At 34.3% G+C, this 22,025-nt stretch overlaps 1 protein-coding gene across 4 annotated transcripts in view; it reads left to right on the forward strand.

The window, feature by feature from the left end:
* The window catches only part of LOC120530374 (M-protein, striated muscle-like), a 151,468-nt gene that overhangs the window by 94,892 nt on the left and 34,551 nt on the right, over window positions 1–22,025 (forward strand). For all 4 annotated transcript variants that reach the window (XM_039754834.1, XM_039754835.1, XM_039754836.1 and 1 more), the window contains 14 exons: window positions 1,781–1,907; window positions 3,087–3,271; window positions 3,388–3,502; window positions 4,290–4,446; window positions 9,585–9,691; window positions 11,178–11,222; window positions 12,071–12,207; window positions 13,407–13,551; window positions 15,996–16,055; window positions 16,972–17,039; window positions 18,894–19,007; window positions 19,784–19,871; window positions 21,417–21,455; window positions 21,568–21,673. In XM_039754834.1, the coding sequence (XP_039610768.1) occupies window positions 1,781–1,907; window positions 3,087–3,271; window positions 3,388–3,502; window positions 4,290–4,446; window positions 9,585–9,691; window positions 11,178–11,222; window positions 12,071–12,207; window positions 13,407–13,551; window positions 15,996–16,055; window positions 16,972–17,039; window positions 18,894–19,007; window positions 19,784–19,871; window positions 21,417–21,455; window positions 21,568–21,673 (1,493 nt within the window). The remainder of the gene's footprint in view (window positions 1–1,780; window positions 1,908–3,086; window positions 3,272–3,387; window positions 3,503–4,289; window positions 4,447–9,584; window positions 9,692–11,177; window positions 11,223–12,070; window positions 12,208–13,406; window positions 13,552–15,995; window positions 16,056–16,971; window positions 17,040–18,893; window positions 19,008–19,783; window positions 19,872–21,416; window positions 21,456–21,567; window positions 21,674–22,025) is intronic.

The raw sequence follows: 22,025 nt of genomic DNA on the forward strand, positions 1-22,025 counted from the left end.
TGTTCTTTGTGACATTTTTATTCCAAAGCAATTAATTAACTTTTTTAATGTGACATTGCTTAATGCTAGAAAAAATTGTAAAAAATAAAAAAGAGAATATGCTGTAAGCATATGTATTCAGTTCTGAATGTTGTGGAAGTTCTAAGCTTACACAGATGAAAAACAAATGCCCAACAAGGACAAGTTGACCCCCAGTTGGCCTCCACCAGTGAAACCATAAATTAATTGTCACATTATCTGGATAAAAACCCAGAGTTAAAGGATCACTATGAATCTGAAGTACAGCTGTGAAGATGAAAAATAATGAATATTCAACATAAGTCAAATTGTACAAATGCACAAATTAGGAAAAGGATGCATATGTCCAGGCATTGGGTATCCGAAGGGCACTGTTGGTTAAATTAAGCTGTGGAAGCTACGTTAAGCAAACAGAAACAAGGCACACAGAAGCCAACAATCACTTTAAAATATCAACGGAGTTCAGTAGCTGCAACTAGTGTAAAGGTGCATCAATCAACCCTATAAAGAGCACTGTGTAACACTGGCCTGAATGGGAGTGAGTCACAAAAGAAGGTATTATTCATAAAGAACCATTTAAAAGCACAAACAATGCAAGGAAACTTGTTTGTCAGATGGTGTCATATCTTAAAGAAGATATGTGTGGCACAAATGTAACTAACCATAGCTAAAGTTAGGTATGGTGGTAGTAGCATTACGCTGCAGATATGCATTTTATCAGCAAGAATCGGACATTAAAATGCAATAAAGAATGCAAGAGAGCCTGTTTTAGTCTGCCAAAAAAAACCTAAAGATTGGGGGAAAAAATATTTTTTCAGCAATACTATGATCCCAAGCACAAGGGCGCAATAATTGTGAGGTGGCTTAAGAACAAAAAGATTAATGTCCATCAAAGGCTTAGTCAAAGGCCTGATCTCAATCCGATTGAGAATTTGCAGCACTATTAGAAGAATGTGGTGCCCAAGTGCCATGTGGCTAACCTGAACAACCTGGAGCAAACCTAATTGGAAAAATAGACCAAAAAAGTGTGCAAATCTGAAAAAATAGCATACATACTCATCCCAAAAGACTTACAGCTGTTACTGCCCAACAGAATATTAATTTGTGGAAATAGAATACTTATACAATTCTTTTTCCCCATTACATTTTTTTCATAAAACAATGTCCTATTAAATATATATATTTTTTACGTTTCAGTACACAAAGAACATTATTTTAATGTGTTTTATTATTCAGTTAAGTCTGAGAATTGGTTGCAGGTCTGAAAGGTTTTGCAAGGCAATGTAACAAAATAACATTCTTATACCCTCTTAATAGGGTTCAGGGCTATGAAGTACCAGGGCTTATCATGGAAAAGTCTGGCAAAAGGCCATACCATACTCAGTCCTGCACACACATATTGTAGTCTTTCAGCTCTGTACAGTAGGTATAGCACCTGTATCATAAACCTGGATTTAGTCTTAACAATCAATAATTTGGCAGGTAAAAAAAAACCTAAGCTACAGAGCAATACTAAATACAGAGACCTAAAATAAAGCATATCCATCCATCCATTATCCAACCCACTATATCCTAACTACAGGGTCACGGGGGTCTGCTGGAGCCAGTCCCAGCCAACACAGGGCGCAAGGCTGGAAACAAACCCTGGGCAGGGCGCCAGCCCACCGCAGGGTGCACACACACACCAAGCAAACACTAGGGACAATTTAGATAAAATAGAGAAATGGAATTTTTTTTTAAGAGTTGTTGTATTTTTATACAGGTGAGTGATCTAAAAGAAAATAAGATATACCAGTTTCAAGTGCGTGCTATTAACGTGGCTGGTGTTGGAGTGCCATCACTTCCTAGTCAACCCTTCAAGTGTGAGGAATGGACCATTGCTGTGCCAGGTAAGAAAGACACATACTTATTGGTACAGGACATAATACATTCATTAGCACTTACAGCCAAGGACCACAGGAAAAGAACAGGGTAATAATGATCTACAAATTGCCAAAATTTGCCTTTTGTTTGTCATGCACTTGCGACAGCACTCTGCACAGAAGCAGTAAGAGAAGCAGTGGTGGAGCTGCGGAGGTAACAGTCTCTCATTTGTCTTCCTTCCTATACAGATGCTTAAACTAACAAATGGCCACAAACTAGCAATACATTAAAAAATAATTTATCACTAAGCTCACGGTGTTCCAGTCTTTGGGGCACTGATTGACAATGCCACACAGCATTTTTTTTGAAGTTGCACTTCACACAGCTTTTTTTGTTTCTGATCTGTGCAGATGGTTTGCACTTTTTTCTATCATCAAGAAGATTGAAATGCCTTATAAATAGTAATAAATCTTTAGTTTTATTATTATTTTTATTTCTTGGGGTCTCATTTGTTTTCTGACTCTTAAAGGGCCCTTTAACATTTTTTTTGACTAGTGCTACTCCACCTGGTGAGACTCGAATATCAGTTTGTGCTACTCTGTACTGGCAGATAAAGTATGTGTACCAGTGACCCACACCAGACACAGAGAGCCTCAGTTGCAATGACCTCTAAACTTTGTCAGCGACACACAACCAATTTAACATACAGCCAAATGACTCATCCCAAAGTCAGCACTTGACTGTATTATGTACTGTTAGCAAAATAAATAATAAAAAATAAACCTTAGCCAAGCACTTCTGGCCATGCATACATACTTTAGATATTTCTTCCATATACATACATTTTCTAATTACTCAGAAAAATCTTAGCCATCAAACTGATAAATTAGAAATTTGTATGCAGGTTTCATGGAGAGTCATGCTTTCACATAAAGTACTGAGGTATTTTAATAAAAAAAATAATTTATTAACAGCACATTTACACCTTAAATATTTCAGTCTGATCCAGCCCCAGTTTTTAGAATTTTCCATATAAATATAAATAATATTGACTATTATATGTTTAAGAGTGGCACAGTGATTAGTACTACTGCCTCACAGATAGAGAATCCTGGGTTCAATTCTGTCATGGTAGGTTCTATGGATTAAATTGGATTAAATGAGTCTGAATGTATTTAGTATGCTATCTATGAATTATGTTGCAGGACCTCCCTATGACCTCAGGTGCTCTGAAGTGAGGAAGAACTCCTTGGTGCTACTTTGGAATCCACCTGTGTACATTGGCCGCAGCGAGGTCAGTGGTTACTATGTGGATATTAAAGAAGCTGATGCAGATGAGGAGCAGTGGAAGGCTGTGAATGAGATTGCAACAGATAAGAAATACATGAAGGTGAGTTAAAATTTTGGGGGAGTGAAGTTTCATTTAGAAGGCATTGGCATATTGCATGCTGAATGAAAGATTAATGTGAATTTTGTCTGTTTTTTTGGTTTTTTTTTACTAAACAGATAAAAGAACTAAAAGAGGGACATGCCTATGTATTCCGTGTACGGGCACAAAACAGGGCAGGTGTTAGCAAACCATCAGATGTGACAGAGCCCGTTGTTGCGGAGACCCGCCCAGGTGAGTTACTAGCTCTTTGATGTAGAGTTAATTACATTGAACTTTGAATGGCTATGGAGCTACAAATGGAATTATAACAGTTTACAACAACTTTCAATGTCAATAATTTACTTCATCATAAAACCTGAAGATGGACATAAATAATTGAATAAATTAATAATCTAATTTACATAAGCAGGCATATTCATGTAATTGCCTAATCATTCACAGACATGTCTAACAGAAAATACTTTTTCAAATGTTGTGTTCTTCTTTCAGAAAATACAAGTATAATTCCCTCATTTCTTTTATTAATAAATAGTGTATAAGTTAGGATTCTACAATTTTGTGCTTTAATTTACGTCCGTGTAATTTATTTTTAATTTAAGACATTTTTTATTTTTCCTTATGTTTCAGCATTTGTCACAGCATACCAAAGAATATGTACCCTGACACTGTAGTAGTTTCTTAAGTAAACAAATAGTATTAAGAACAAAACAATGCACTTCTTTTAAAGTGTGAAATGCTGAAGTGAGAAGCACAGAGGTGTTGTGGTTAGCCTTGCTGTTTTAATTGCTCAGAATGGGTTTGAATTCTGGATGGAGCTCATTCTTCCAGTCTCCTAGTGAGTTTGTCTTATGGCAGTTTATGTTCCTCCCAAATTCTAAAAATGTGTGTATTAAATGCCCTCATGTCAAAGATTTGTGTTTCAAGTTAACTGGCAACTCTCAATCCATAAAACCAAAAAAAAAATTGTACATTTTCCAAACTGCAGTGTTGCTTTAAAACAACTTGCTACTGTCTTTAGGCACCAAGGAAGTGATGGTGGATGTCGACGATGATGGTGTAATCTCACTGGTTTATGAGTGTTCAGAGATGGCTGCAGATTCTAAATTTGTCTGGTCCAAGAATTATGAAGAAATTTCTGATTCTTCTAGGCTTTCAATGGAGACCAAAGGTGGCAGGTAAATTAAATGAAAGATGGTTTTCTGACATATCCAATGTATGTGTATGTTGATTCCTTTTCCATCCGGACTTGATCATATTGCTGCCAAGTTTTTTTTCCAGATGTAACCCTGATCCTGATTAAGCTAGTGATGAAATGGAACAATAGATGGTAAACTGGGTATGAAGAGAACCCATGGAAAAAGAAAGTCCCAACAGGCTATAGTTAAAGAAATTCCAGTATATACAGGTTATGGAAAGACCCATTCAGAAGCTAGTGTGGATGATTAATTACCTTAAGGGTTGTCAGCTTTAGGCTTTATAAGCATTGCCCCTAGACACAGTCATTAAAGTTTGCAATTTCTATGGAAGGCCTGACAAGGATGTCTAGAAATGTGCAAAAAGCAATAGTTTATTAACTAAGAAATAAACAGTGAACCTCTTAAGTATAAAATAAACAAAGCAAAAAAAGAAAGCATTAACACCCCACTGGGTATGGATATACAGTTAGGTCAGTCTCTAACTGACTAGGTTAGATGGCTTTATCACTTACCTACATCTAACAACTTCTACATCCCTTACTCTGTAAATGACAAGTTCTGCCAAGTTGACCTTTATTCCAGCTCATCTGCTAACTATAGACTTCAATGGGGCATAGGCGGGCAGCAAGCAAATATTAGAACCAACCAAGAGGTTGACTTCCTAGGTCATATTGAAAAGACAATATGGTCATAACTGGAAGATCTAGAAAAATGCAGGAGGCCAGAACCAAATTGCTAGACAAAATTTGCAGTCAAAATTAAGTAGTATAATAATTACAGTAACCAGAGAATTGAACATGTAGATAACTATTAGTTTATCCTTGATCTTGGACAACCTGGAACTACACAGCACAGACCTTTATACAATCTCAAAAATAATGTCATGTGTCACGCACTTCTAGTCATCTAAACATAGCAACATGACGGCAATAATTCCCTAAATTGCTGGTACCCGAGAAAAAAAAATGGAGTTGCAGGGATAACATAAAAAAATCACTTTATTCAAAACAAACCCAGAAGAGTAAAATAATTATATAATTATATTCTCTATAACAAAAAAATAAAACTAAAAACAATAAAACATAAGGGCATGCACAAGCAAAAACATAAAAATTTAAAACAGAACACAGTCATATCATGTCACAAGAACACAATGATATTATTCCCCCTTCCTTCTGGGAATTTTTTTTATTTAAAGAATAAATCTCTTCCTGACAGCTCCTGTTTACTCGCATTGCTATACCGAGATGTTATCCATTCACCAGAGTAAGATTTACTCATGTTAAGCTCATTCCATCTTATATCACTGTAAACACCTGGGGGCTCATGTATAAATAGTGCACATTTCCACGCTCAAATCACGATGTATAAAACCTAATCTTGGCGTAAAGCCACGCACATTTCCGTCAAAGTAGTGCTACTGTTCCTGTTTGGTTACTCTTTCTTTTTCAGATCCACATCCCTGACGCTGCTTTATAAATACAGTGGGACCCTGTCCAACTTAGTATATGTCCTGTTTGGACGCAAAAAACTTTGCTTGGTATATGAACTTTGTTTGGAATACGACTCGCGTGCTAGAACACCACGCGCTACCCATGTTTACCTCTCTTGAAACAAAGCCATGACTGCCCAAGAGTATCAGTACATGCTATAAGTCTCTGTGAATTTTCACATGATTTTGTGTTTTTTCGCGTAAATTTGAAATGATTGTTGAAAAGTAAGAAGGTGGCATGCGTATCCGGGACTTGGCTGCTGCATACCGTATGCCGAGAACGACGGTATCTATGATTGTGAAAACAAAGACGTTATTAAAAAGTAAAGTGAGGTTAAATTTTCATTTATTTCACCTAATTGCTTTTGTATTTATGTATTTTAGTATTTAGCTGTGTTTAAATTATTTTATACAACTCCATCAATGTATAATATGCCAATAACAATAGGATTTTTATTTCATGGGAACGGAGTAATCATTTTCCCTTTATTTCTTATGGGAAAAATTTTTTGGTATATGTTCTGTTTGGTATAAGTCAAAGGATCTGAAACGGATTAAGGATGTATACCGAGGTACCACTATACACTGAAATTAATTGCATATTGTTTATTAGTTTAATGCATCTGATTGTAATTAACCAGTAACAATATAATGGTCCACGGAATGGTCAAATTATTCTAAATACAATAGCTGCTTTAGCGTTGTTACTCTCACTGCACCTTCTTCTTTTTCTTCTTTTTTCAGCTGCTCCCGTTAGGGGTTGCCGCAGTGGATCATCTTTTTCCATATTACTCTCACTGCACCACTCGGAGTATTTATATCACTGTATCTGAGTGGGGAATCAAAGATCTACAGAAGCTGAGAAATAGAATTATTGGTATACAGCATCAAGCACACCCTGCCTCAGCCATGCTGTCAATTGAACTGCTTTCACACGGCAAACTTTTCAAAGCCTTTCCTGTATGAACCTCGCGGTTCAGAAACAGTTTCATCCCAAGAACTATAAGCGCACTCAATCAAGTGCTCCTTGTAGAACTGTTTGTACTTACAAGTACAATTACCTGACTGTAAACTTGCACTACAGTTATAATATTGCACAACCTCAGCCACTTTATAAAGCGCGTATTTACATGTGATGATGATATCACTTTAAGATGAAATGTAGCAAAATATGTTTATTATATTATACACATAAAACTTTAACTTCATTTAAATAATCTATATTGTTAATATTTAAACATGCCAGGACATATGCTCTGTTCACGGATTGTTCTTGCCTCGCGCTGTATTCTTGCTTGTGCTGGCGTGACACTGGAAGGATAGATGGATAGAATAATTAAACACATACTATGAAGATATTTCAATGTTCCTTAAAAGTTTTGAAGAATCTGCATTCTAAGCTTACAGATGGCTTAACGTCTATTACAGAGCTGATTGTGTAGCGATTGGGTATTTGGAGAAAGAAAAGTAAGGACAGGAACCAGGGGTTAGTATGTTTGAAAGAGATAGTACTGCTACGATAAAGTATTTCATCAAAGGTCGCACATGACACAGCAAGCATCTTGCGTGAGACATGAACAATCACTGCGCCACCGTGTTCCCATGTTTAATAACATGATTTAACTCCTATCATCATGAAAATGATATCAAGTATACATCTCAGTATTTTAATTATTCAGAGAGTTGTAATATCATGAATGTAATGGATTCTGTGTCCTGTCGGAGGAAGAGAAAGCCCGGAAGCAAGTAGTGATTCACACACATAGAGCACATAGAAGATCAAATACAAAACAAAGCATTTAACGTGCTACTTTAGTTACGATGGGATCTGAGAAACTAGTAAATTAAATGATTTTAAAATGAAGTTTATGATGTTCTACTTTAATGACAAAATAAACTACGTGATTAAAGTGGAAATCTCAAGATTAAAGTTGACATTTCATGCTTTTTTCCCACTGTGTGCCAATTTTTTTGTGTCTGTGCCCTAATAAGTTTTCATATGACACTCAGATGGTGGGCTATGACTCGCCTTTTCATGGCAACTTTGATATGTGACAACTTCTTTTTTATTTCGGGCACTGTGCGACTTTGTGAACTTGAACTTTTGAGTTTCTCCAACACTCTGTTACTCGATCAACTTCCTTTTGTTGATTATATCACTGTTTAAACCAACAAATAGTACTTTTTCCTTGCCTCCACTTGGTATTCACTGAAATTCTTCTATTTTCCCTCTTGCTTTTCCATTTGTCGTTACACAGAAGGCTGAGCTTAAGGGCTATTTATATTGATTTGCATATTCAAAGAGGCGTAATTCTGGGAGGAGTTGGGGTGGGACAGTAGGCGCATGCACGTGCGTTACTTTTCACGCTGACCGGGATTTATGTAGCGAAAGAATGTGGAAGTTTGCGTACGCACAGATTTATGCATCTGGATTTTTCTGTGCGCACGCACATTCCCACTTTTGTGCTTACGCCATGTTATAGTGTGAGTTCTACGTACTGCGTTATACATGAGGCTCCTGATGCACAATCCATGTATACCATCATGTGAAAAAAAAAGAACATCTGTTCATTTCTATAGTTGTAAATATTAGAATAACTGACATTCATCTAGTTCTAAAAGTAGGTAAAAATAACCTCAGATAATAAAACTGATATAAAACTTCACTGTTGTAAAAAGTACAGGGAAAGAATTCAAGCAAATCTTTTAGCTACAAAATTTTATTTCATAAGTAATTTATGTAATTTAGGATAGGTAGTAATTTAGGCAGTGGTTAATGTTTAGTTAAATTACCAGATTGACCACTGTTCGTGTGGTGTTTGAACGTTCTTCTTGTGTTTATATGGATTTTTTCAGGCACACCCATTTCTTTCAACACCCCAAAGATGTGTGTCTTATGTCAATTAGCAGTTTTAAACTGGTCCCATATTAGTAAGTATCACGTGTGCATGACCCTTCAATAGATTGGAATCCTGTCTAGGATGTCTAGCTGGTTCCAGCTTAGAATCTGATGTTTTCAGGACAGCCACCAGCACCCTATGTTAGTGTGCTGAAACAAAAAGTTTCAGAAAGTACACATTGTGATAGACTTTACCAAAAGAGTGGCTTCAGGTCATGGCACAACATTTACTCACATGTACTTAAACTTTGCAAGCAAGATTTACAATTCTCATTTATATCCAACTAGCCGTCCCCCACGTATTAGTGAAAAAGGACAGTGAGGAGGGCCCTGCCTGGCTCCATATTCCTGAAGTCATGCTTCCCCCTCCCCTTGGCCTCTGTCTCGGATTAGCGTGAATATATCGCTCCAGCAAGTTAACTACGATTCTTATCATTATGATACAAGTCACAAAATCAACCAGAATGTTCAAGCAAATTATAGATAAAAACCCAATCTAAATCCGTTAAGTAGTTCTCTCGTGAAAAGCAGACAGACGTTGGATTTTATATATACAGTATATGTATATATATATATATATATATATATATATAGAGAGAGAGAGAGAGAGATGAAGGTTGTTAATTTATGTTTTAATATCAGTGATAAATACTTTATTACATGTTTTATATTGTAATTTTAATTTTACTAGTGTAAGATTCAATTTTGTTATTTGTGTTCATATAGAACAAGAGTTATCTTTAAAGACCCAGCAGTTGAAGATGTGGGCATTTACTCATGCATTGTCACAGAAACAGATGGCATTTCTTCCAGCTATTCTTTAGATGAAGATGGTATGTCATAACTGTACTGTTCCTAGCTCTGTAAGACCTGTAAATACCTTTTAAGATTTGTTCATTTAATTTTTCACTATTAAAAAGTATTATTAACTGCACTGTAAAGATCACAAATATGTATGATATGATGAGTGGAATAAAACTGCAACTGTTGCCAAGATTCAGGATAATGAAGGCTTTACTGGCAATGCTTTGCATTCCCTCACACCTATACTGTAACAGGACATGATTACTATGTAACTATATTAATGGCACAAGTAAGTGCACATCATTTGGTGAGAACTACTAATGAAAAATGTGCACTTACCCATGTGATTACTCAGGTTACACAGCAGCTACATGGTAGCAATGCTGAGGTACACTGTAGCTGCCAAGGTAACTACTAAGTATTTAAATACTAGGAATAGGAGGCACAATGTGAATTATTGACATATCAATCATATCAGTTTTCACACCAGATTTTAAATACACTTTAGTATAAACATTTTTTCATTAAGAAAGAATTTTTAACATTAATTGTCCAGTGCCTATGAATGGTAGTGTATTCAGCTGATTAATGAAAGTGTAATCTGAGTTAGTGAATGAGTGCCATTATTCTGAAAGAGCTAACAAAAACCTTTAATGTGAGGGAACAGCAAGATATCTAACTAAGACTCTTCTGGGCCTTAATTTCAGAATGGACACTGAAATAGCACTTTTGGAATCAAAAATAATGCAACATTTTACATTTTAGAAAACACAGGTTGTCTATTGAAGATGAACGTTTTAATGCCTTTTTTGGAACACGACAAATAGCCCAACCCCCACCACCCTTCTGAAGCCTAGACATCAAATTCCCACATGTTCTTTCACTAGCTGAAAGATATTATCCCTCCAGCATGTCCTGGTAAGGCTACTATGGGAATCCTTACTAAATCACAGAACCCTGTCAACTGACTTTGAATCTATTAGGAGCTATTGTCAAGCTTCAAATCCAGATATGAGTGATTTAATGTGAGAAAACTAATTGTAAAAGGGGGTCTAGAAGAAGACAGAGGAGACAGCAGCTTAGAGAGAGGCCTTAGGCTAAAAAAAGACAACAAAGATAGAGGCAGCTGGCTGGACACCATAGGCATTCAGTGCCAAGAAAGGAGTCCTCCTAGCGAGCGTGGTGTGCCAAGAACAATAAACCAGAGGAGATTGTTGTATTCCAAGTCCTGAATCCAAAGACAGAAACAATGTTTCACCAAGCAGAAGCCTGCCAAGTCACCATGTCTGAGTTTTTATGTTACATTTTCCTTAAGCATTCTGCCTTAAAGTGACTTTTTTCATTAAATGCCTTATGCTTTTCATTTTTGTCACTGTGAAGAGTTTTTTGTTAAATGAAATGTATAAACTTCCACAAATCTAACATGATTTTTTAAAATGCTCAAACATTGTGAATTTATCTTTCATTTTACACTCACAGGTAGATATTTATAACCTTTATTGCATCTCTCTGCAGAGCTGAAGCGTTTGCTACAGGTCAGCCATGACCATAAATTTCCCAGTAAGTAAAAACTTTGTATACTGTATTGATAATAAGTCTTTGAATGCCCAAAGTTCAATTATTATTTATTTTGGAGACAACTGTACAGGCTGTGTGAAGAATCTCAAGATTTTCATTTGTTGGATATAATGAAAAAGTAAATTTTAAGTACTTCCATCTGTAAGAGAAGATTTAGTACTGTTTCAAAATAAATTGAGGAAAATATTTTTTGTTTAAAAAGTCTTCATTTTATATAGGTGCTCTTTATACAACACAGAAAACCTCACGTTTTCTCTGCAGCCACTTGTACTCTTTCAGTAGACCAGTCATGATTGACATTTTAAGCCAGCTGCTTTAATGCTAGCAGCAGGGTGTCAACAGAGTAGTGGCCATCTGTGGACTTGTTATTTAAATTCACTGCAGATGGAGACATGCTTTCCTTCCTAGGTCTTACAAGTCACCTCCTACACCCCTACAGTTACATACCAGTCCTTGTTCTTTTGCACTTATGGCTGCAAATGGATATTATAGCCAGAGATGCAGGTGTAAATAGGGAAAATGCTTGAGCAATCAGCTGCTTTAATGGTGTAATTTCTTTTGCTGTCAAAATGCCAGGGCATTCTGTTAGGCTATCAAAGCAGCCAAGGTCTCTAGTCTTACTAAATCAGTAGTATAAAGCTTAGCACCCAGATTTTCTGTTGGCCAGCCAGGGGAGCATAACAAATCAACATATCACAAAGTGAAACCCTTCTAATACATGAGGCAGCATGGTTAACATTATCAAACATATGAAAACTTTTTGTAGCAACATGTTCATTCCAATGTCTACCTTTGCATTTTCTTTTATAAGAAATCTTAATTCTTAACAGCAATACCTCTCAAGTCGGAGTTGGCTGTTGAACTTCTGGAGAAGGGGCGTGTTAGATTTTGGATGCAAGCAGAAAAACTTACTCCAAATGCTAAAGTCAATTACGTATTTAACGACACTGCAATTGTACATGGGGAGGTAAGAAATCCTGATATGAATTAGTAATGACAATTTTTTATTTAAGTAAACAAGGTTTCTAACGCATGTGCATATTTTTGCACAGTTGATATAGAGTACCGTAATTTAGGGTGGATTTTGTACCGAGTAGACCATATTTTCTATATTAATTCTGAAAACTTTACCATAATAATAAAGTAATCTCTACACTTGTAGAATTGTTGAAACCCCACTTCTGTTCTTTTGGACTTTTTCATTATACAGACATCAAGATGTATAATTGTACACTTAGAAAAGTTTAAAGATGGAAATAAATACAGTATGTAATGTATGTCAATATATCATTTGTGTAAATAGTGCTCCATATCACCCTTTTCTAAACCAAATGGCTGGTTCATTAAGCGAAATCCTTTACATTGCACTTGATACATGTCATTTTTAGAGTGTAAAATGTAGTTGTTCTTTTCATTAAACTTACAGAAAGCTAAATGGTAGCATTTGTTTAAAGAAAGCCTTATATGTTTCCAGTCCAGATTTTATTCCAGCCATTTGCCCACTGCTTACAAGGATAAGTTCTTGTTCCTCACAATCTTAAAATTACTTCAAAATGGATGGATACATGAATGATATTTATATTTCTGCCCACCGTAAGGGTTACTATTCTAATTAGAGAGAGGTATGGCTAACCCACTTACAACAAATCAAAATATGCTCCTACACTGTTATATTGATTTCAAATATTGTAAGCTGACTTGGATAAAGGTGTCAGCCAAATAAGTTATAATAATAATATTTCTGACAAATTGCTAGTTGGACCAGTGCAAACTGGTGATTTTTTTTCTTCTTTGTTGTCAGCTCACGTTATCTTTTAGCTATTTAAATACTTTTAGATGCTATAAGAAATTAGTCTGAAGTCATATCTACGAATTCACATATATGTTTACATATATTACACAATGTTTTCTATTTTCATTGATGTGCATTTTATTTTCAAAATATTTCAAATTACTCAATCCTTTCAAAATCTATTTTATTCAAAAGAGTTCAGAATAAAAACTATGCTTCAAGTAAAGAGACATTCTTTAATATTTACATTGTTTCCATTCATATTGATAATAATACACAAACTGTTGTGAAACGTGAACTATATGGTAGAGTATTTTTTGAGTATTAAAATGTAAATCAAGTCAATGCAAGAACTTGTAACTGCTTTTTTAAAGAAATACAGCATGAAGCTTGACAAGAACACTGGTATTATTGAAATGTTTATGGAGAAACTGGAGGATGAAGATGAAGGCACATTCACCTTTCAACTTCAAGATGGAAAAGCAACAAACCAATCCAGCTTGGTTCTCATTGGAGATGGTGAGCTATAATATACGAAAATGCAAGTCAGTAAATTAAGGAAATCTGAAATGTAAAATAAATGCAACTTTAGATGACTGATACAGTATAGCAAACACATATCAAGTCCACTCAGTTAAAAATATCATAGCTATTGAACAGCCTAACGACTTGAGGATAAAAATCCTTCACATGGTGTAAATAATAATAGTTTTGTATAATTTGCTAGAACAGTGGTAGGAGAAGAGTATCAGTTTAGGATGGCTGAGGTCTTTTATAATAAGGTTTATATTTCTAAGGCAGAGTGTGTTATGATGAGAATTGCTTGAATAGCAGAAAGCTGTGCACCAGTAATATTCCAAGGTGCAAGAATTTGGTATTTGGTTTCAAATTTTCTCATTTATCTTAAAGATATGCTGTCAGTTAAATGTGTAAAAGCAAAATGTATAAATTGTGTGAGTTTGTATACATATTCTGACAAGCTGCCTTTTCATATGATGTGTGGTGCTACTAGACTAAAGTCTAGGACTACCTAATACATTACAACAGCAGGTGGATAAAATGGGTGGAATTCATTGTCAAACACTATTTAATTTTTAAACTTCTCACTTACAACAAAACTCTTCAAATGAACTGGATTCTCCGACTATGATTTCTCCTTGGTGGTTTGCATTTACAGTAGGTAATACAAAATCACATGCCGAGCACTCTCACAGTGGAATCAATGTGTTATGAAATGTACCAATAACATTATAAATACCAAGCAAAACAATTTTCCTGATGACTCTAAATTAGGTGAATAAGTTACAGTAAATTAGTACAGATTGCTAAAGACAGAATTCTTAAATGTCCATTTGTTTAGCAATTAGACTTTAATAAATAAAATTAAAAGCCAAATGTATAGGAAGAACAATATAACATTTAATTACACAATGGTTGCTTAAATTAAAGCTACTGTATAATATATGCTTTATGACACTGGACATATAGTGTCTTCAAAAATCAAATAGAACTCAAGAAATTGAAGCAGTAAATAGGATGTTGGATTATACAGTTTATTTTAGTATATGGGGTAAAAATGTTGAGAGGTATTTTAAATACTGCAAAAAGAAATAAATACTGCTACACTGTAACAAAACGCCTTAGGATATTAATTATATACAAAGACTGAAAGACTTCAGTTCTTTTAGTTTAATTTTGAATAACAAAAAATAAAATTGTAGATACACGGAATCAGTTATTTAGCACCACAATTAAATCCATGAATTTTTACTTGATACTGATTATACAGTATAACACTAAGTATTAAGGAAAATACTGAGGGTACTGGATTAATTGTTCCATTTTTTAACTCGGGGAGAAAGCAAGGTAAGTGACCATTGAATTAGAAAATGCAGTATAAAAAATCAAAGGCATTTTTATTTTTAAAAAGAAATTAAAATAGAACAAATGCAGATTTGAACTCTGACATTCAAAGGTGTTAGTTGACAAATCTATTTTAATACTATAAATATACCATATTAGACTTTCACATTTAAGAAAATTCTCAGTTTTTTTGTATTATGCCTAACAAAGTATGTGTACCTGAAATAGTTTGTTTAATTCATTGACATGGACAAAACACAAAACTAATACACTAATGTCATATTTTTAATAACTAAAATAAGGGTACTTAAAAAAATGAGTTAAAGTCTAAATGTAAGCAAAAGAACAGCAACATGATCAATGATAAATGCTGTATTTACAATTTATATAATCTTACCCACAATACTTCATGAAGCAACACCCAATATAAGGTGAAGTATTAGTTTCAATTTAACAGAACCAGGAGAAATGATCTAGTTAGTTTTAGAACTATCCAAAATGTGTTATAAATAAAATAATAATAAAAAATAAACAGGCATGCTTATAATGCAATGAGCATCATACAACAACATTTATTTATATAGCACATTTTCTTACAAAAAAATGTAGCTCAAAGTGCTTTACTTAATGAAGAACAGAAGAATAAAAGACACAGTTAGAAAATAAAATAAGTCAACATTAATTAACATAGAATAAAAGTAAGGTCCGATGGCCAGTGTGGACAGAAAAAACAAAAACAAAAACAAAAAAAACAAGTGGCTAAGGTGTAACTATTTTGAATCCAGAATATATATGATTTGTGGAGACAGTGACAAATAAAAAGATTTTAATATACATTAGCTTCTGCACTCATTAAAATGAATGATTAGATAGTTCCCATTTAAAAAAATGTTTTTTGGGTTATTTCATTGCTAATTTGGTCTATTGATTGAATGGTTTAATTGATTTATTGAATGGTTTAAGTCCAATGTATAATTGCTTTATTAACCCTGTACAAAAAAACAGAAAAATAACCCTGCAGAATAAAAAAAGTTATTATTTGTTTAATGCATGCTTGCAAAGAGCTTCCTACCTCAAATATTTTAATATATTTTTTACAGTCTTCAAAAAACTACAGAAGGAATCAGAATTCCAGAGGCAAGAATGGTTCAGAAAACAAGGTAACTTTAGTTCTATAATAAATTAAAATATCCCCATTATCAAACTGCTTACATGATCATGCATCCATCAGATTGGACCCTGGCTCAGGCTACTCAGTGGCAATAACCTGCAAAGTTGTTAGCAAAGGTTTTGTATGGCTAAGGCCATTCCCTTACAAGATATGAAACAAGCATAAGTGCAATATATACAGGCTGAAAACTCTTATTGACAACAACAAGAAATCCACCTTAATCTGCAAATACAGGACTCTGGTTGGCAATAAAACACAATAGCTCTGTATAGTATCAGTGAAGATGTCTACCAGCACTGAAAATTTAGTGGACCATAGTGCTGGTCATACTGATTTTCAAAAGAGCTATGAAGTTATTCTATAACAAGAAAAGTTCAGGTGAGATTTAAGCTATGTGGAGAGAGGCTACTTCTTAGGTGGATTATATTGTGGGGTTTGAAAAGTGGTAAAGAAAGAGAGAGGAAAAAGTGTTTTTTATGGTCAGACATGATGAACAGACCTTGCATCCATTCTTACAGCAGCCATATATAATTAGTTTAAGAGAACAGGACAATTGTGTTATATTTACTGCAAATTCTAAATATTTACATGTATGTGTATTTATTTGTACATTTGGTCAATATGTGTATATACTAGCCACGATAACCAGAGTTAGAATTGACAACACAACAATACTTAAAAAGTATTCAATTCATTTTAAAGAATATAAACTAACATATGCATATTTTTACAAAATGTGACATAAAGGAAGAAAAAGAAATGAAGAATCACACATTTACCAAAATGAAATCTGCCTTTTCATACATTTAAAAATTTTAAAATTTCATGAAGACCCACAATTTAGTAGATTGACAGAATGGCATGATATTATTGTAGTAATTTTATTTATTTTTTAATGAATGCAGGGCCTCACTTTGTGGAATATCTTGGATGGGAAGTTACACCAGAATGCAACGTGCTGCTGAAATGCAAGGCAAGAATAAAATAAATCTGATAAAAAAGAAGACAAGGACAACGGTCAGGGAGAGAGGGTTAATGCTATTCAACATTAACCAAATATTTAAAAAAGAGAGGTTTTTTGTTTGATGCATACTTTCTTTAAAAATACAGTAAACTACGCTGTCAATTTGTATTCATTAATTTAAATGATATGTCCATTCATATGCTGACAATCAACACTGCAGTAATAAATACAAATTATTAACAAATTAAAAATTCAATAAATGCTTAACTTGGGATCGTTCCCTTATTTAGATTTGCTAGAAAGATTTTTACATTAAGGCCAGCAACAGTGGTGCAGTGTGTATGTAGTTTGCACAATATCCTTGTGTTTTAATGAGATTCCCAGGGTGGTCCACAGTTTCTCTCACTTTCAAATGATGTACGTGAGGTTAATTGGGGGATATAAATCTGCCTAGCATAAGTAATTGTGGGTGAGGGTGTGCATGTGTGGGAGAGAGTAAGAGCTTATCCTTCAATTGTTTGGAATCCCATCCAAAATTTTATATTCGTTTTGAATGAATGCTACTGGGGATGACTTGAAGAAAAGGAAGGTGGGATGAATATTTATTTTTTCAAGCTTTATAGTTTGCATTTTATTATATCTTAAGGTTTTCAGGAGGATCTTGTAGTGTTTGATTTACAGTAGAGTACAAAGACTACATTATATTTCTATATTTTTTACAAACCATGAAAGGTCAGACCTCAGGCCTTTGAACATTTACCCATTTAAAGTAACTTTAATACATTTCAAGAAGTAAAAATAACATAATTTAGTAATACATTTTTTGCAAATATTATAAACATAGTACATTGCTATGTTATAAATGCATACATGTTATCGTTTGGATGAGTGTCTACTACCTTTAACCATAGGTGGTCTGCCCAGTTAGGTATATTGTCCAACATGACTTTAAAAAGATTTCCTCTTTCACTCTGTTGTTATCAGTTTACACGTCTTCATCAAAAACCCATGAATCTTGTAACTTTACCTTAAAGCTTTAACAGGTGTAACTCATGGAGAGACTACCTTAGCTGCCAGCTGTTTGGAATTTGTACATACCAAGGGGCCCACAGCAGATATCCTCCACAAAGAACCTCTTATGCTTTTAGCACATCAGAAATTCACCTGTCACCTGGTGTGTACAGGGGAGATAATAGGGGTTAGCCATGAAATGCAAAATGCAACTTAATTCCTAAATGTATGTTGCTTATTAACAATGCCCATTTTGGTGTCCCTTACTTTATCTTTACTTTTCCTGAGAGATATGGCTCTGGTAGGTCACTGTACCCTTTCTCTAAGTATATCTTACAGTATTTGTTTCAGTCCACAACTCAGGAAGGGCTGGAGGGGGCACCGTAAAAGCATTGTTTCTGTTACAAATGTTCTGCATAATCCTGTTTAATATACTATGTCTGAAAATATTTAATAAGCAATTGATCGCAAAAAACATGCAAGTTAATATTTTGTAGCATAGTGTTGAAGAGGCCCAATGTGCTGAAACGAAGATAAAAGGGAAAAGTTCAACTTTATTCTCTGGTGCACTACCTCCAATTTAAAATATAGTAAAGTTAAATAACATTGAATAATTTTACTAAAATGCAAATTGATTTTAAAAAACATCTATTCATAAACTGCAGTGCATATTCTGCTTTTTAGTAAGAACCTCTACAAGTCATTTCATTCTACGCACTAACATTGCCCATACTGTATAAAATACTGAATAGTTTATATGAAGTGTTTTGGAATGATCTGTTATGCACTGTACACAGTAAAACCTGATTTGATCTGGGCTGAGCTGATTAAATACCTTTCTCTTATTTGTAGGTTGCTAATATCCTTAAGGACACTAGCATTATCTGGTACAAAGATGAAAGAGAGATCATGGTTGATGAAAAGCATGACTTCAAGGAGGGAGTGTGCACTCTTCTGATTTCAGAGGTACTTCTCCAAATATTTAAATATGTAAATCCATTGCATGTGTTTTAGTTTATACACATTTCTATACAGATTTTATTTTAAGCTTAGAAAAATAGGGCAACCAAATAACCCACTTTATAAGTATCATCTCACCCATAATGCATGACTCATTAGGATACATGCTGCTGTTCACTGTCTAAAGACCTACAGTATATAGCCTGAATTAGTTATTTGGCACCATGGAATGATGTGAAAGGAATAATGGAGCACTGCCTTAAACTTTAAAAAGAATCACCATTGCCTAGAGAAAGTACAGTATTTACAAAGTAATTAAGGAACAAGATGTAAAGAGTTTGAAGTAGGGAGAGAGAATGTGTTTGTGTGTATATATATATATATATATATATATATATATATATATGTATACAGTATGCATATATATATGAATGATTATTCAGAATGTAGCAGAGTATCATTTTTGTATGTGCTTTTAGTCATCTTTACATTTTAACAATTAAGGCCTCAGATTTGCTTTTTTACTAGCATGCCATGATACCTCCTAACACGTTATTTTATACTGTACACCAGCCATACATTTTGAGGATGCTAGGTCAGTATCAAATTTTAAAATGACACAATATAAGGAACTGGTCCGCTACCCTGCTGGCAGATCTTCCTGGCCTTTGCAGTTATGTTATTTGTTGCTCATTAATGTGTGGCTTAGAAACTCAGCATTTTTTCTTAATGTTATTAAGATTGTGCTTCCCTGTAAATGTTTTCATTATATTTTGCTGTAGATTTCAAAGAAGGATGCTGGTATTTATGAAGTTATACTGAGAGATGACAGAGGAAAAGACAAAAGTTTATTAAAATTGGTTGATAAAGGTAATTTCCTAAAAAAAGATTTCTTGCCTTTACTGCCTTTTTAAACTGTTTCTGAAGTATGTACCTTGCAGTAATCCAGTATGAACAGGAATTTGGGAATTTCCATGTTCTCCTTGTGTCTGTGTGTGTTTCCTCTAACATCTTAAAGCTGTGTGAGTTGGGTTACTTGTGGAAGAGAAATCCTATGAGTGTGAGTGAATATACACAATGTGTATATTAGTATGGTGAGTGGGCTCGGAAATAGGATGGTGGGCCATTCTGTCTGTTGCATTCTGTGGTTCTCTGATAGCATCTGAAGTTCTACAGTCCTGTTATTAAAGAAACAGGTTAGAAAACTGGATGGATGAATCTCAGAGTTTCAGACTTGTCATAGCTAATAATAGCATTGTGAAACTAATTTAACAAAATAATTTGCTTAGGTAAGTGTAGAACTATAACAACATCCATGATTATTTTCCACCTTGTGCCTTGTGCTGTTAGGATATCCAATAACCCTTCATAACCCAACACTGAAGGATTAGATAATGGACTGATGTATAAATGTGGAACATTTAATACAGAAAATTAAAGAACAACATAATGACAGTTTCACAGGATGGGGCCCTAATTCCAAATGTTCATTTCTTAGCTGCAATCCCTAATCGTGAGATAAGACCATAAATAATATTACATTAAAAAACCATCGTTTATTGGAATCCTACAGCATCTTATGGTCTATACTTTGTTACAAAAGTGTCTAGTGTAGCTCTCTTCAGTTTATGATAAGTAATATCTTATGAATAGCATTTTTGTCCTGTGTGCTTGTGCTACATGTGAAAAAATTCCAAACTATTTATTCACTTATTCTAAGAGAACTTTGAAAGGAATAAATATGAAAGACCCATACTGAGACAAATGTAAGGTTAAATGTCCTGCACTGTTGCCTATAAGCGGACCAGAGTTATGACTCCACTATATCCCAAAGGCTGCCCTTATTCAGCAATGAAGTTTAGTAAACCTGGGTTATTGCAGTAAATTGTATAGAAGATAATATAGAAGGCCTAATATGAATTTGCTGTTTCACATTTCCAGTTTTATCATTTGGACGGCCAGGCCAGCATGGTTGGGGAGGAAATGCTGAGGAAGCTTGTCATAATTGGGCAGTTGCATAGAATAGGCCTTCAGTTTCATGGCAGACAGAGCTTTTATATGGCTGCCTATAGCACTTCTTTTTAAGAAGTGTTAAATATAGCTTAGGTAACCTAGGAAATCATATTAATTGAGCACCTTGGCACTGGTGTGCAAAAGTAAGCAAGTATTTTTGCACAGAAGGATATACAAAAGTTGTTTCTTTGGAAACCCCTAAATCCCTATTCTTTACAATTTCTAGCCAAGTGTTTTTATTTTCCTGCTTAATCCAGTTAGAGCCAAAAGGTAGTAGAGTTTTGTGTAAGACAGGAATCCACCTTGGACAGAGCACAGTTTTATATATACTATATATCCTGTATTCTAATTAATTTAATGCATTGGCTATAGCATAATATTTCATATTTTAATGATTTTCAGGTTTCACTGAATTAATGAATGATGTCTGCAGAGTTATTGGTATGTATGTCATATATTATTAAAAATTAACAGGGATCTGTTTCAATATGGAAATTAAATAATTTTCAATTCATAACTTTTACTTTTAACCCTTTTTTACCCTTTCCTACAGCTGAGTCTGCCACAGAATTAAAAATTCAGAGTACAGAACACGGAATAAGACTGTATTCATTTGTGAACTATTACACAGAAGAACTCAAAGTTGCCTGGCAACATAAGTAAGAAACCAGCCTTCTGTCATTACATTACAAAAAGTATTGTTGACATTAAAATTATTTTAAATTGATAATATCAAACATTTGCAATAATGGGAAGTATATGTGACAGCATGTTCTACATCCAGAATGAAATCAATTTTTCAACACTGTCAAACTTTTTTGGTAATATTTCGAGAATTTCCTAACACATGTAAAATCACTGACATACATATTTGTCTCCCAAACAAGAAGCTTTACACAAACTGTGTGACAGATAGGGGGCGCTATCGCTCCCTTGAACCCTTGTCCAAATCACCAGACACCAGATAAAAGTCCAAAGTTGACTTTATTAATACAGCACAGTGCACAAAGC

The sequence above is a fragment of the Polypterus senegalus genome, chromosome 5 (assembly GCF_016835505.1).
Source record: "Polypterus senegalus isolate Bchr_013 chromosome 5, ASM1683550v1, whole genome shotgun sequence".
Lineage (NCBI taxonomy): Eukaryota > Metazoa > Chordata > Cladistia > Polypteriformes > Polypteridae > Polypterus > Polypterus senegalus.